Source organism: Podarcis pityusensis (genome assembly GCF_964106645.2).
Source record: "Podarcis pityusensis genome assembly, chromosome: 12".
Taxonomy (NCBI): Eukaryota; Metazoa; Chordata; class Lepidosauria; order Squamata; family Lacertidae; genus Podarcis; species Podarcis pityusensis.
This window is the reverse complement of record NC_138037.1, coordinates 20,683,033-20,697,545: the sequence shown is the minus strand read 5'-3', so window position 1 is coordinate 20,697,545 and position 14,513 is coordinate 20,683,033. Positions and strand designations below refer to the sequence as shown.

Below are 14,513 nucleotides of genomic sequence, written 5' to 3'. Positions count from 1 at the left end.
CATTGGGAAAAGGGGTGGGTGCCCAGACGGGCTCAGTGTTTTACAGCAATATTGTTAAGTGCACTTTTTGAAAGTCTATAGAAGAGTGCATACCCTCCAACACGTTGAGTCCCAAAACCAGGATGCACATCTCCTGTCCGTGCTCCTGTGACCCGCATGAGATCACAGAGCCACTTTTTTCAGGGCCATGGTCTAAGGTAAAGGGACCCCAGACCAATAGGTCCAGTCGTGACTGACTCTGGGGTTGCGGCGCTCATCTTGCTTTATTGGCCGAGGGAGCCGGAGTATAGCTTCCGGGTCATGTGGCCAGCATGACTAAGCCACTTCTGGCGAACCAGAGCAGTGCACGGAAACGCCGTTTACCTTCCTGCTGGAGCGGTACCTATTTATCTACTTGCACTTGACGTGCTTTTGAACTGCTAGGTTGGCAGGAGCAGGGACTGAGCAACAGGAGCTCACCCCGTTGCGGGGATTCGAACCACCAACCTTCTGATCGGCAAGTCCTAGGCTCTGTGGTTTAACCCACAGCGCCACCTGCGTCCCCGGGCCATGGTCTAATGGCACACAAAAACGTATGCTTTTTAGGGCAAGATCTCGGTGCAAAATTGCACAAGATCACAGTGACCAAAATGGCAACCATGCTCTCATGGGGGGGAAATGAGGTGTCCCAGTTTTTCTGGGACACTTGCAGGTTATGAGAGTGTACTTTTTTTGTATGCTTTTTTTTTTGCCAGCTCACATGGGCATTGGGTGTCACTGCTGGTGCTGCAGTGCACAAAAGCCTTTTAAACGAAAGGTAGGGACTCTTAAGGTTTGTGCAAGTCTACTCCGTTTTTCACTTAAACCCTGAGGTCCACCAAGTGGAGCCAGGTACAAAATAGTGGCTCAGAAAGGTGCAACAAGGAACTCTAAGCACACACTAAGCTTGGGAACCCAAACTTTGTTGATATCTGCAGCCTAATTTAGGAGAGAGAGAAATTGTGGTGGTTGTTGTTGTCACTATCATTAAATCAATGGGAGGTGAAAATTCTGCTGGCCTAATGCAAATTACTCAGAGATAAAGCAACAGATGCTGATCAACTTTCACTCCTGTTTCATCACCAAGCTTCTACGATGCTCCCATAGACCAATCAGAGGGCACATGGCAAGGACATCACTTCGGAAACTGGTGCTTCTGTCTGATGTCAAATGCCAGAGAAAGCACTGCACACTTCTCAAAGTGGGGCTGATAATAGGGGAGAGGAAGCTGAGGACGAACTGCTCTCAGCATCTGGCAAGAGTTGCAGCTGCCACAAGTGGGTGTGGGGTCATGGCTGGGCCTGCAACAGTGTCTGCGAAAGAAATTTAACAAGACTAATCTGGGAAGAACCATCGCTTCTTCAGGCTGTCAAGGAAACAACAAGCAGCTGAGCCTGAATAAAAAGTTGGGCAATTTAGTTGCAATGGAGCCAATGGATTTTCCAAGGGAAAACTAAACCATATGAACAGAGTATTTAACTACAAGGGGAACAATGCTTTCAGGGAATAAACAATTCACTGGCTCAGCAAGCATACGTCTTAAACTCACTGAAGAGGACTACTGAGATCTCGGGGCAAGTCTGAAAAATTACATCTCTCAGGCTGTGGCATCTGATTCAAACATACATGGGCCTGCATGCCATATGCTAGCATCTGGAATATTACCTAGTTTTGATCAGTTTAAAGAATTTTGTTTTGTTTTTTAAAAAGCGATATAAAGAATAAGAAAAGAAAACAATTTAAGGACAATTCCACCCGTAACGTCCCACCCTGCAAAAAACCCTGAATTTTCAGTTGCCAGATGGACACCCATTTCAGCCTCTGAACGTAGAACATCTGAGTACCTTGAGCCTTGTTGGATTGGTCCAAAAATCAGTCTAATCCAACATCATGTTTCACATAATGGCTGACCAGGTAATTCCTGGAAGCCCCTAATAAGTCCTCCCCATTCCCCCCCCCCCCCCAGAACCATGAATTCAGTAGCATATCCATATAGCCTCTCGAAATGAGATTTCTATTTAGCTGCTCTGCTTAAAAGCCCTTGTGGTTTTAAGAGGTGGTGCAAGGAATGGATGCCAATTGTGGCACAACTGTAGCACAAACCATATGTACAGAGTATTTAACTATAAGAGGAACAATGCTTTCATTGTCCATCATTTCAGGCCAATATAATTTGTGATACAATCCAGGTGGCAGAATATTTTGGGTTTCCAAGTCAAACACAAGTGGTCTATCACATGAGACATTAGATCAGGTAAAACAACTGCAGGTGTCCCTCGGCAAGAAGCTCTTATGGCGCTAAGCACCATGGCTCTTTTTCTTTATCATAGCAGAAACAGGCATCGGCAGGAGTGGTGACACACTGCTGCCTTATGTACATAACATGAATTACACTGTGTCCTACAGGATTCCAGTGGTGGTCCTCGACCACTTAAACTGCAGTGAATGCTTGTTTCCAAACTCTGCTAGAATATAGTAATGTGGAAGAGTAGAACTGAGAAAGTATACAACACAGTACTTAAAAAGCAAAGTAATTTTGAACCTCTACATTTATGAATGCCCTTCTTTAGGCATTCAATTGATTACGTTATTTAATTATCAGGGTTTTTTCCTGACAAAAGGTTGACTCTATATGCTTCAATCTTTAACTTTTGTGACTACTACAGTCATAAATTTTCCTTTATCAACCAACAGAGTTTTGAAGAGCCAGCATTATCTTTTCTTTCCTTCCTCCCCTTTCGGCCTTTTCTTCTTCTTGGAGAGTTCCCTTCTTTCCTTTCGAGTGCTATTTGCATGAGCAATTACATTACCATCTACACTTAATGGATCGTGAAGAGAAAAAAATCGAGTATAACTAGTTCATAACTCATTTTCCAGCTGCTATCTGTGCAGCTAATTTGATCCAGCAACATCATACAGTGCTTAAAACAATCCATCCAGCAAAAAAGAATGAAACAAATTAAAAGGCTTGTATAACTTTTGACATTTATGGAAGGGTCTAGAGAAAAGCAGTCTCTCGATTTTTTCCCTAAGCCAATCTTAAGCAATTCAACTTTCCACTCTATGATTATGAGCATCTAAATCCAAGCAGATAACAAGAGGCAAATAAACATTTATTTTGGAAAGCTACTATGATGGATATATGGCCTAATTAGAAGCACAGCAAAGGACAACGCAACAGGACTGTCACCACACTTCCCTTTCATGTAGGGAGCCTGCGAGTCACTGTTTATCATTCACCCTTCTCTTTTGCAATCTACAATGGTCTTTTAGCAGCTATTTTCCCCTCTGTCATCTGCAGAACATTAATTTGTCACAAGGTTTGAAGTCTTTTTTTTGTAACTGAAAATTGATTTGGAACTGTTGATAGTCTTTATTTATATGTATATCGTGAATTGGCTCGACTATTGACTATTGTCTTCCCCCAGCCTTTAGTAATGAAGACATTAAATACAAATGTTCTATTATTTATGGAATTGATAGTGTTGCCTATGAAACACAGCCTGTGCCAAACTATACATGAAAAGTACCGTATTTTTCGCTCCATAAGACACACTTTTTTCCCTCCTAAAAAGTAAGGGGAAATGTCTGTGCGTCTTATGGAGCGAATGTGTGGTTGATCACTGGCTCCCTTTCCAGCCTCACCCCCTTGCCCAGGCCTCCATTGTTGAATGTTCTGCAGACGGAGGCTGTTTGTTTCCCCAGCAACATGTGACTGGCTGATTAGATTATCTGTCTGGAAACTGTAGAAACAGCTCCCTTTCCTTTCCTAAAGAAGCTGCAGAACTGTGAGTTGAACCCCATAAAACCAGGATTTTTTCCCTTTGCAAAGTAAGCTCAACAACTTTGAGCTGATCCTCAAAAAAGGGGGCTTTTCCCCTTTGCAAAAGAAGCTACACAACTTTGAGCTGATCCTCAAAAAACAGGGGCTTTTCCCCTTTCCTCCTCTAAAAACTAGGTGCGTCTTATGGTCAGGTGCATCTTATGGAGCGAAAAATACAGTAGTACATGCAAGGTACGTTAGAAGATCGGGCGGGGGAGCTGGAGGAACAAAGAGATAGGTCTAATTGGAATGACTAACTAATTTTGTACCTCTTGCCTAAAAGAACAGATTGGACCAGCCTGGGTAGCTCAGTTGGTTAGAGCGTGGCACTGATAACACCAAGGGTGAGGGTTCGATTCCCGTATGGGACAGCTGCATACAGAGGTTTGGACAAGATGATCTTCAAGGTCCTTTCCAACTCTACAATTCGATGATTCATTGATTCTATGAGATTTCTCAACACTCAGTTCAAGGCTCAGGTGTCCCATTTGTCAGCAATGGCAGGGGCCAGGAAACAGGGAAGGGGGTAGTGGAGCCCAATATGTCATTTTAGGCAGGCAAAGATTCATCTGCTGTGCCAGGGTTTTGCAGATCCCATTGTCTCTCATCATCCTCATGCCATGAGCCCTATGAATGGCCATGCTCAAGGTAAGTTCACCAAATTAAAGAGAAATTAGAAGAAAGATCAGCTAAAAATTAATACATCTGCCTGCCAACAGGTGTATGCATGGTTGTTGTTTTTTAACACACACGCAATAGCGAGAGGGGAAATCAAACAGAAGTGTAGAGTAACCCGTCACAGCAGTTAATTAGAGTAAGCATCGCTGGAGGAAATAAATAATCAATTATGAAATCAATTAGCAAAGAAGAATTAATTCCAGAGGGAGCAGGTGTTTAAACGCCACAGGGAAAGTAAGGGAAGAAAGCAGACATGGAGTCTGAGGTGGAAGGGTTGGAATTAACATAACAATATATTCTGAACCACAAATGGCAATGAAAACTATAGAGTAAAAGACACACCACCACCACAACAACAACCCTGGAACTTCACATAAAAAAAACAGTAAAATAAGGCCAGAAATAACCAAGTGATTAAAAGCTCTTCTTCAAGAAAGGGCAGAAAAAATGAACTGTCACTGAAGACAAGAGGCAACTCAGAAGCCTCGGAGAGTGGTGGCACTTTTCTACCTTTCAAGCAAGTGGAAGCATAATGATATCCCCCTAGCTGGTGTCCTAGAGGACTCTGGAGAACCCTTGGTCTCCCATCATCCTCAAATCATGAGCCTATGAATGCCTCATGGCATGCTTGTATCATGTTTCCTGCAACTAGCAAGTGTGTGTATGGCACAATAATAGTACTCCTGTGTGTTACTTGATAGTTTAAGAACACAAATTTGCAATATTCATCTAATGCTAGTTTATGTTTCTTCATACTTCTGTCATAGTCAAGCAGAAGTGTTCTGGAATTAATTATATATGCTTTATCTGTATAGACCAAGTCTGCTGTTCTTCCTAGTCTTCTAGACAAGAAATGGGAGATAACATGCCATGCTCTTTAAATTTAATAGAAATTCTTACATGGCGTTTTCATATGTATGTCATAGTTAACATAGGAAAGTGAAAAGAAATTGAGGGTCTTCCATTTTAAAACAAAGCACAATAAATAGTTTTGTTTTTCATTATAGCTGCAAAACTGATACTGTGGGTCACTGGTTTACTTTTACGGAAAAGAGATTTATGCTGTTGTTGTTTTGCTCTTGTTTAGATCCTTGCTTGTACAAAGATTACATGTCTGCTCCTGTATTTCTGCATTTTCTTTCATTTTCAGAGGCAAAAATAAATACAGCTCCACATGACAGTATTTCTTTTTGCCCGTTGCAGCAAATCAGAAACCTGAATCTCAAGTTTGTATAACTGTCATGTAAGAAAACAAACCATGAGGATAAAGAGCTTCAATCTGAGTGAATCTTATACAAAGCTGCATACAGTCCTATTTATCACTCCTTCTCCAAATGTAGATACTTATGTAGACAAAACAGCACCATCCGTGCACAACAGAGATGTTACCAGCAAACCTGGGGGGAAATTCAAGTTTTCCAGAACTCCAAATACTTAGTGGGGGAAACCCCAAACAGCCCAATAAACACTGAGCATGCTCAGTGGCCATGGAATGCTAACAGACAGCTGGGCAGAGGTCAGAAAACTGGGAGGTGAGAGGGTAATTGAGTATCCTGGGAGACAGCATGGCTGGCTGGCTGGCATTCTGACTAGAAATTTGTTGCTGATCCCACTGGTATATTTTTATATCGAAGTCAATGCATTTTCTCTCTCTCTGGATTAGCAAACTGTGGACACAATCCTCAGTCTGCTGGACTGAAACAGCCTTGCTATTCCACTCAGATTCAACATGCATAGCAGTGGAGCATAACTGATGCTGCGATCATAGGCGTTTGTTTGGAGTAAAAATAGAATTGCAGGTACTCCTAAAAAATAAATAAGTTAAAGCTTCCAAAAGAGAAAAATGGTGCAATTTGAATAGCAACATGGGAGAAAAGAAACAAACTGGAATGAAGTTTCGTATTCAGTTAGAACACAAACATAATTTTATTATTCGCAGCCTTCTAAATAAAAGTTAAAGTTTGTTTACCTTTATATATTTCACTAATTTTTGAATTTGCCAATATTCCGATGGCAAATCAGTGTTAATCTCCTGGTGGCGTTCAGGTTGTTCATCTTCCTCTTCACTCTCTGAGGAACTTTCACTAACATCTTCACTCTTTGCTGGAAGCTTACTAAACAAAAAAATAAGTAAAACCACTTACATTAGATATTATGGACAGAAAGATGAAATCTATCAGACAGTTCTGGTGTGCAACTTCATTCTAATATGGTTTACAGAGAGCCCTTATGCATGCCATTTTTTCCCAGTCAACTTTCCCTACCAAAGCAGCTTCTCTCTTACATAGAGGGGGGAAATACATGGACACAGTATCGTTTTTTTGTGTGCATTTAGAACAGCACACTGAGGTGGGCAGAATCTTTCCTGAGAAAACAAAATGTTAAGTACAGTGGTGCCTCGCAAGACGAAAAGAATCCGTTCCGCGAGTCTCTTCGTCTTGCGGGTTTTTTCATCTTGCGAAGCGGTTTAGCGGATTAGCGCTACAGTATTAGTGGCTTAGCGGGCTTAGCGGATCAGCTGATAAGCGGCTTAGCGATCAGCTGTTAAGCGGCTTAAGGATCAGCTGATAAGCGGCTTAACGATCAGCTGATAAGCGGCTTAGCGATCAGCTGTTAAGCGGCTTAGCCGATCAGCTGATAAGCGGTTTAGCGGCTTGGGAAAAAGGGGGGAGGAAAGGAAAAAACCCCCGCAGGAACTCGCAAGACATTTTCGTCTTGCGAAGCAAGCACATAGGAAATTCGTTTTGTGAAGCACCTCCAAAACGGAAAACCCTTTCGTCTAGCGGGTTTTCCGTCTTGTGAGGCATTCGTCTTGCGGGGCACCACTGTACACTCTTCCCCACCCTCCCAACCCATCTGCTCCACTAATATTATGTTATAGCTGTTTTATAATCAAGTTGGCTAGTTTCAATAACTAACTTCATTATGTTACGTTTACACAATCCACTGTTGTGTCCCACACAGGGTAGGGGATGTTTATTTATTTAACATCAAAATTATTTGTTTCGACCCATATTATTATTTCATGTTGATGAACTCTCTGAAATCAGAGAAAGAATGTGACTGACTATGACAACTCTTGGAAGAGAGGAATTCATTTGCTTTTCAGATTTTGATACCAGATCAGTCCCACAACATTAAATAAAATAGAGACACGGGGAAGAGATTACAAAAAAATAAAAATAAAAACTCGCCTGGGAGGGATACTTCAATTCCAAGAGCAAAGGCTTTTTAAAAAATCAATCTGTCCCTGTACCCTGGTTAAGAAATGTGAGCTAAGGAACTGTCTGTTCAGAGCCAAGTTACTGGTACAGTAAGCCAAGCAATCATCTCCTCTCTGACCATGATTGGAAAAATGGTAGCAGATGCAAGGATGAGACAACCCTGCCAGAACCAACAGGTTTATATTTTCAGCTTGGGAGTTCCCTCTTCGGTCATGCACAGGAGGGGGAATAACCAAAGAACTTTCCATTTCAGAAACAACCGAAGAGTCTCAGTTGATGATAGCACAGTCTGGTTTAGACTATTTGATTAGATTTTTTGCTAATTTGAGGTGCTGATATCACATAGTTAGCTTACTGGGGGTTTTTTTCCCATTCAAGGAAGAGGCATATAACATTCAATTGAGAGCCGCCCAGAGTGGCTGGGGAAACACAGCCAGATGGGCGGGGTATAAATAAATTATTATTATTATTATTATTATTATTATTATTATTATTATTATTATCATTATTATTATTATACATAGAGATTACATACCCTTTACCAGAACCGGGGGATGTTGCTCCGCTTCTTTTCTTGCCTTCTGGAGGGGTCAGTTTCATTTCCTTTTCATCCTTGCCTTCTTTCCTTGCTTTGCCCCTAAATATTTAATTTTTGTTTGTTAATATGACATTCAACTTTATTGTGAATACACCATAAATGTGTGTGTACATTTATATCTGGGAAAATTATTTGATCAATCAGATAGATTTAAATTGCTTAATGCCACCAAAAAGGCCAAAAGATAACCTGTTTTTAAGGATATAATGCTCCCTGCCTCAGGATGTCTTTACAAATTAGCAAGAACGGCTGCTGAATTTTAAAATGTTTCCCACAATTTAATGCACATTTAAATGTGCACTGAGCCTAATGATTTCAATGGACCTGATCACACTTAATTCTTTATTGGCCCATGGTCATGATATTTAGCACGAAAACACTCAGTTGCACTTTTTCTTCTTTTTTCCAGCAGTTTTCACAACAATATTTTATGTGTGTGTGTGTGTGTGTGTGTGTGTGTGTGTGTGTGTGTTTTGTCTTCTCTTGGAATTTTTTTAACCAATGATCTGCTCTTGTATTACACTTGTTAAGAAAAATACAAAACATTGCCCAATTAGAAAAACTAATTAGTTTTTAAAACCTCAAAATTCTTTAAAGCTTCCCCCCCCCCCCCATTAATACAAATGCAGTGTGAGGGTGGGGCAAGAACTTAAATAAAGATTTGGACATCAAGGAGAGAGTGCAGTCCACAAACCTACTGAACTATGGGGAACCTGCAGATACGGACAATAACAGCATCCAGCAATGAGCCTAAGACGTTCTGTTCTGACCATGACTTGGTTTGGCCTTGGTAGCTGGTCCATTTGTGTGTGTGTGTGTGTGTGTGTGTGTGTACACACTATCACAGCAGGGTTGAAAACCACACACAGTAAACCTCCTGCAATAAAATATGTTTTTTTAAATAAAAGCAAAACAAAAATGTAGGACTATTTAATACTACGTACAACATTTTCCTTCTAGCTGGGCAAGTGAGAGAAGTCTCCCTGTGCCAGTACTACTGGCCACAGATGCAAGCTGATTGTACTGAATCATTTGGAAAGAGAACAATAAAATTCTGAGAAAAGGACCACAGATACTGCATTACTGGGGAGTACTGGTAGTATTTCCTTAAAATACTAAAATATTTCCTTAATCTCCTTATATATATGGGTGTTCCCCAGATCTTTTTAAAATAATACTTGAACTTGGGGGGGGGGGAGTTAAAATCACATAGTGCTAATTATTTCTTTTAAACCATTAATTTTAATTGGCAATATCTGTCAAAAGAATTACATACTCTCGGGAGCCAGGCATGCTCTTCCACTTAAGAGATGGTTCTAATTTCTTGCTCTCAGTAGGCTTGGTTTTTACATGAGGACTCTTAGGCTTCTCATATACATTCTTTTCTGCATAGTCGTAAAACTTTTGGGCTTGGCCATAATCATCTGCCTCAACCGCTTCCATATGTTGATAATGTTTTTCATACTTTGGTTCATCAAAAAAAGTATACTTCTAATAAGAGATGAAAATATTTGAGGGGAGGGGGGAGAACATCACATTTCCACATGAATAAAACATGCTGAAAAATTTGCAAGCTAAAGGAAATCTAGGAAGATTGGTTTTATAGGGGTTTTTTTTCTGTTGGCATATGAAAAATTCCAGCATTCCTCCCGGTTTACAAAAGGGGAAAAAAATACAACCTCCCTATTAATCAACACAAGATTAAAAATTAAAAATTTAACATTTTTAAAAAGAAAAGATTATGACTGGCAAAATCTCAAAATGGCAACATCCCAAAATGGATCTAATATTGACTTACTAAATAAGCTTGTGATACAAATATCACATGTTATTAAGAATTAATTTACGTAGATTAATATCCAGTTTTACAATGCAAAGTGGCTCACGTGAGGAAAATATAAGGAATACATTCAAAACAATACACTTGAAACAAAGCAAAACAAAAACAGCAGAGGATTCAGCTGGAGCAGAAGTAGAAGCCTAATGCAGCTGGTCTCAGAGAACTGCCTTGCAGGGGCCTTGAGAACACTGGCAATTTTTCCTCCTAGTGAACAAGCCCAGGAGGCACGGGAAATTTATCAAATGCAACTCAGAAGAAACGTTACTGAAAGGTTTTAAAGGAATTAAATTCTTAAGGGGCATTAACTATTAAACAATCTATAGTGCATTGCCATCGGAAAATGTAAAAAGTGGAAAACCTCTAGTAAAGAAAGCTCGCGCATGTTTTATATTACGTATTTTGTGATCTATGCTGTGGGCCGCCCAGGGTCTATTGATGAAGGGCGGTTTATCGATGATGATATTATCACAGTCGTACCTCGGCTCCTGACAATCGAAAACCAGAAATGACTGTTCCGGTTTTCGAACGTTTTTGGGAATGCCGAACATCTGGCGTGGCTTCCGCTATTGTTTCCGGCGCACCTGCACAGTCATGAACCAATCGGAAGCCACACCTTGGTCTCCAAATGTTTCAAAAGTTGAATGGACTTCCGGAACGGATTCCGCTCGACTTCCAAGGTACGGCTGTATTATTATTATTCCTAATACACTTGTACTAAAAACAAAACGGGACCAAGCAAGTTAGAGTCTCCATATAGGGGAGACACTTTACACCGTATTTGATTACAACACCCCCCTCTCTAGCCTATTGGGAAGTGTTTGGCCTTCCAGATGTTGGTCGGCGCCCATCAGCCTCAGGCAGCATGGCCAATGGTCAGGTTTGATGGTAGCTGTAGTTCAACATCTGGAAGATCACTGCCTACACCAGGCATAGGCAAACTTGGCCCTTCACATGTTTTGGGGCTACAACTCCCATCATCCCTAGCTAACAGGACCGGTTGTCAGGGATGGTGGGAGTTGTAGTCCCAAAACATCTGGAGGGCCGAGTTTGCCTGTGCCTGGCCTGCACAGTAGTTGCACTTGGATGATCATACATTGGCTTAATACGTCAAAAAATCACAATAAACCACAATAACATGCAGCAGCAGCAGCCTATTCACAGCACGCCTTTCAGGATACAAATCTTCCCAAGACTGTTTGCAAGTAGCATTAAACTACTTTTAAAAAAAGTACCCACAATAAGCATTAATAATATTTTTAACGTATATAAACAAGTCTTGTGCTCACAGCCCTTTCCCTCCTCACTTCTCAGCACGCTTCACTTATGCTAGGATGTCTTCAATTAGCCATAATCTCCCATCACATCAGAAACCAAGTTCGGGGGGAAAGCCAGGATTTTAAACCATATTTTGACGTTGGTTTAGGGACTTGGCTTGTTCCAAACTTGGTGATGATATTCTCCCAGCTTGGATATAATGGGAAACTAAGTGTAACTGAAGGCTTCCTGGTTTAACTTCGGCACAGCAAGAAAGATGCAAAGCAACGGCATCTTCACAAACAAGGTAGTGAGAACTCTGTAAAATGCAGTGATTGAGGACTAAGTAAAATGTGATGTGAGACACATGTGCTACCATATCTACCAGCAGCCAAATGGTTTCCTCTCCACGTTGACTACTTCTGGGGAGTCTTCTGATATTGGCAAAAGGAACCATATTTCCTGGCACTGGAAAACTAATTAAATAATAATAATAATTCTGAAAATCTATAAAATACTCTGCCTGTATTTAGTTTTCAAACCTTCCCCCCCCCCATACTACATTATACTATTTATTGTGTTTTATTGGATTTCCTATCCCATCTAATATGCCATTATATATCTGTAAGGAGATGCTTAAATATTTCCTAATGTTGAGTTACTGGGCTGCATGGACCTGCCTTCCTGGAAAATGACCTTGTCTGGGAATTGAATCCACGATCTTTCCCTCAGAGTCTAAGTAAAAAACATGAATTTACAATAACAATAACAATCTTTTGCATGGATTTTGACTACTGAGCAGACAGGCACTACTGTAGTCTCTATTTTTTAAAATTAAAAACAGAAAAAGAAAACATGTAGACATACAGAAATTTAGATTCTAACATGCGACATAAAAGAAAAAAGAGAATACAAAGAAAAATGGAGAAAAATAAACCACGTATATCTTATCTCTTGCAGTGACAGCTAGAAAAAAAACCAAGATCTGTCAATAAAGTAAAGAAGGGGACAGGCTTTAATTACTGGCTTCCTCTCATTATATTTTTCTTCTCTTTTTGTGTGCAGAAGTGCTATTTTACTATAAAAAATTGTGTGTGAGGGGGTTCTTTTCAATAAAAAATGTAAAGCACCTCCCACCTCTGCCAGTATAGAAGCCAACACTGAGACAATTAAGAGAACCTATTCTAGGGTCAATAAACATGCTATTAATTACTCATATTCCATCCACATTCATCAGAATACAATATAGGTGGAACCTGAACACAGGGAGTTCTTAGGTAAAGGCACATTTATAAACCACAAAAGCACATCCACCCATCCACATCTGCAACTGTGTTTTATTGTTCCCAAAAGCCACAAATCAGATATGAATAAATATGGGGTGACAATATACAAAACACAGAAATACACCAGCTGATAATTATGTCTTCTGGATGCTTCCTCAAAGGAGGACTAGTGGAAAACGATGGATGGCTCTTGTGCCTTGCTTATGGTAGCCTTATGCTTTCTGGGGATTTGTTAATTTCAGTTAGGTCTAATTTCCCTTTTTTTACATGGAGGTAATCTAAAGTTTTCTCACTGCAATTTCATTTATGTTTAACGTACAACACTTTTATTTTGTTAATAACATCTCATCTTTTTCACTTTGTTTTATATATTAGTACTATATTCCATTCAACCTGTGAGGACTGAAATGAATGCATCACATACTGTTTCAAAAGGAACTCAGTAAGCAGGTACCATATTTTTTGCTCTATAACACGCACGTAGTTTTTAGAGGAGGAAAATCCGTAGGCATGCCACCCATAGGCATTCCCTCCATAACACGCACAGATGTTTCCCCTTCCTTTCTAGGAGGAAAAAAGTGAGTGTTATGGTGCAAAAAATACGGTATGTTAGAAGAAGGCATAGACAACACACCATCAAGAGAATTTGCTTCTGTTCGCATTATTCATTATTCATTATTGTTCTTCTCAAACAGAAAGAAGTGATCTTTTGTTATCCATTGACTTTATCTGTGCTCTTTAATTAAAGCCTGAGGATATCAAGCTGTCCAACAGTAAAACTTGTTTACTGAAAACTTTTAAAGCACTTTTTCAGCAGATGTACACACATGGCTATTTGCTGTATAAAAAACAGATTTAAGAAATAAAATGTTGCACTACAAAAAGTACTTGTATAAAAGGGATTAAGAGTTCCTGTGAAATGTTGAATATGCCCATAGGAAACCATACAACCCAGGACATAAGTGGCAGCATAGCAGGGTGGCAAACTATCCTTTCCTGAGACCAGAGTGTACAAAAATGAGACAGAAATAAGTTTATCATATACTGTAAAATCAAGATAGTGAGGCTGCAATCCTAATCTCACGTATCCAGGATAAAGCCCAACTGAATTGAATGGGGCATATTTTTTAGTATACATATTTAGGATCGCAGGCACAGATGGCTTTGCAATTGACCGTTAGCTACTTCATTAACTTCATCTCAAAGTTTCCGCAAGAGTCTTTGTCGGTTTTCCTGCAAAATACTAACAGGGCTACTGCACCTCTGGAAATTCATTAACTTTGAAAAGGAACACACAGGGAAAGTGTTTAATTTGTAAATAACTGTTGATGTCCGAGATACGCTACGCATATTTCTGCATTGGTGGATGACAAAACAGAATAAATACTTGTGCAAAATAAACCAATTGCAGCAAAATGGAAAATACCGGATGAATGAGAAAATTAATGTCAGCGTGGACTGAGGCATGCTCGTACATCCTTATCAACAAGTAGGATTATTTTGGAAATATCCAGCCATTTTTGAGCTGCTCGTTTGCAATTAATGTTTTCAATTACAGTAATTAATTTCATTTCCAGTCAGATCCCTTGTCATCTTTCCCCCTAGGAAATAAAGCAAGAGAACCACTGAATGGTTACATTATATTTTTGCTCTGGTTTCTGCAAGTTTTATTTGGTCAGCCAGGGGAGGTGTAGCCTGATGATAACCCTGCACTTTCTTTTTTCAAGTTTGTGCAGGGTTGAAGTCAAAGGTGTCCTTACACCTGTAAGTGACAGGCATACTGTGCTCATGG

The 14,513-nt window shown here is 40.1% G+C and overlaps 1 protein-coding gene across 3 annotated transcripts in view; it reads right to left on the bottom strand.

The window, feature by feature from the left end:
* Positions 1–14,513, bottom strand: part of ODAD2 (outer dynein arm docking complex subunit 2) — an 83,750-nt gene that overhangs the window by 52,275 nt on the left and 16,962 nt on the right. For all 3 annotated transcript variants that reach the window (XM_080975277.1, XM_080975276.1, XM_080975278.1), the window contains 3 exons: positions 9,618–9,832; positions 8,279–8,380; positions 6,489–6,633 (listed from right to left, as the gene is read on the bottom strand). In XM_080975277.1, coding sequence (XP_080831403.1) covers positions 6,489–6,633; positions 8,279–8,380; positions 9,618–9,832 — 462 coding nt within the window. The remainder of the gene's footprint in view (positions 1–6,488; positions 6,634–8,278; positions 8,381–9,617; positions 9,833–14,513) is intronic.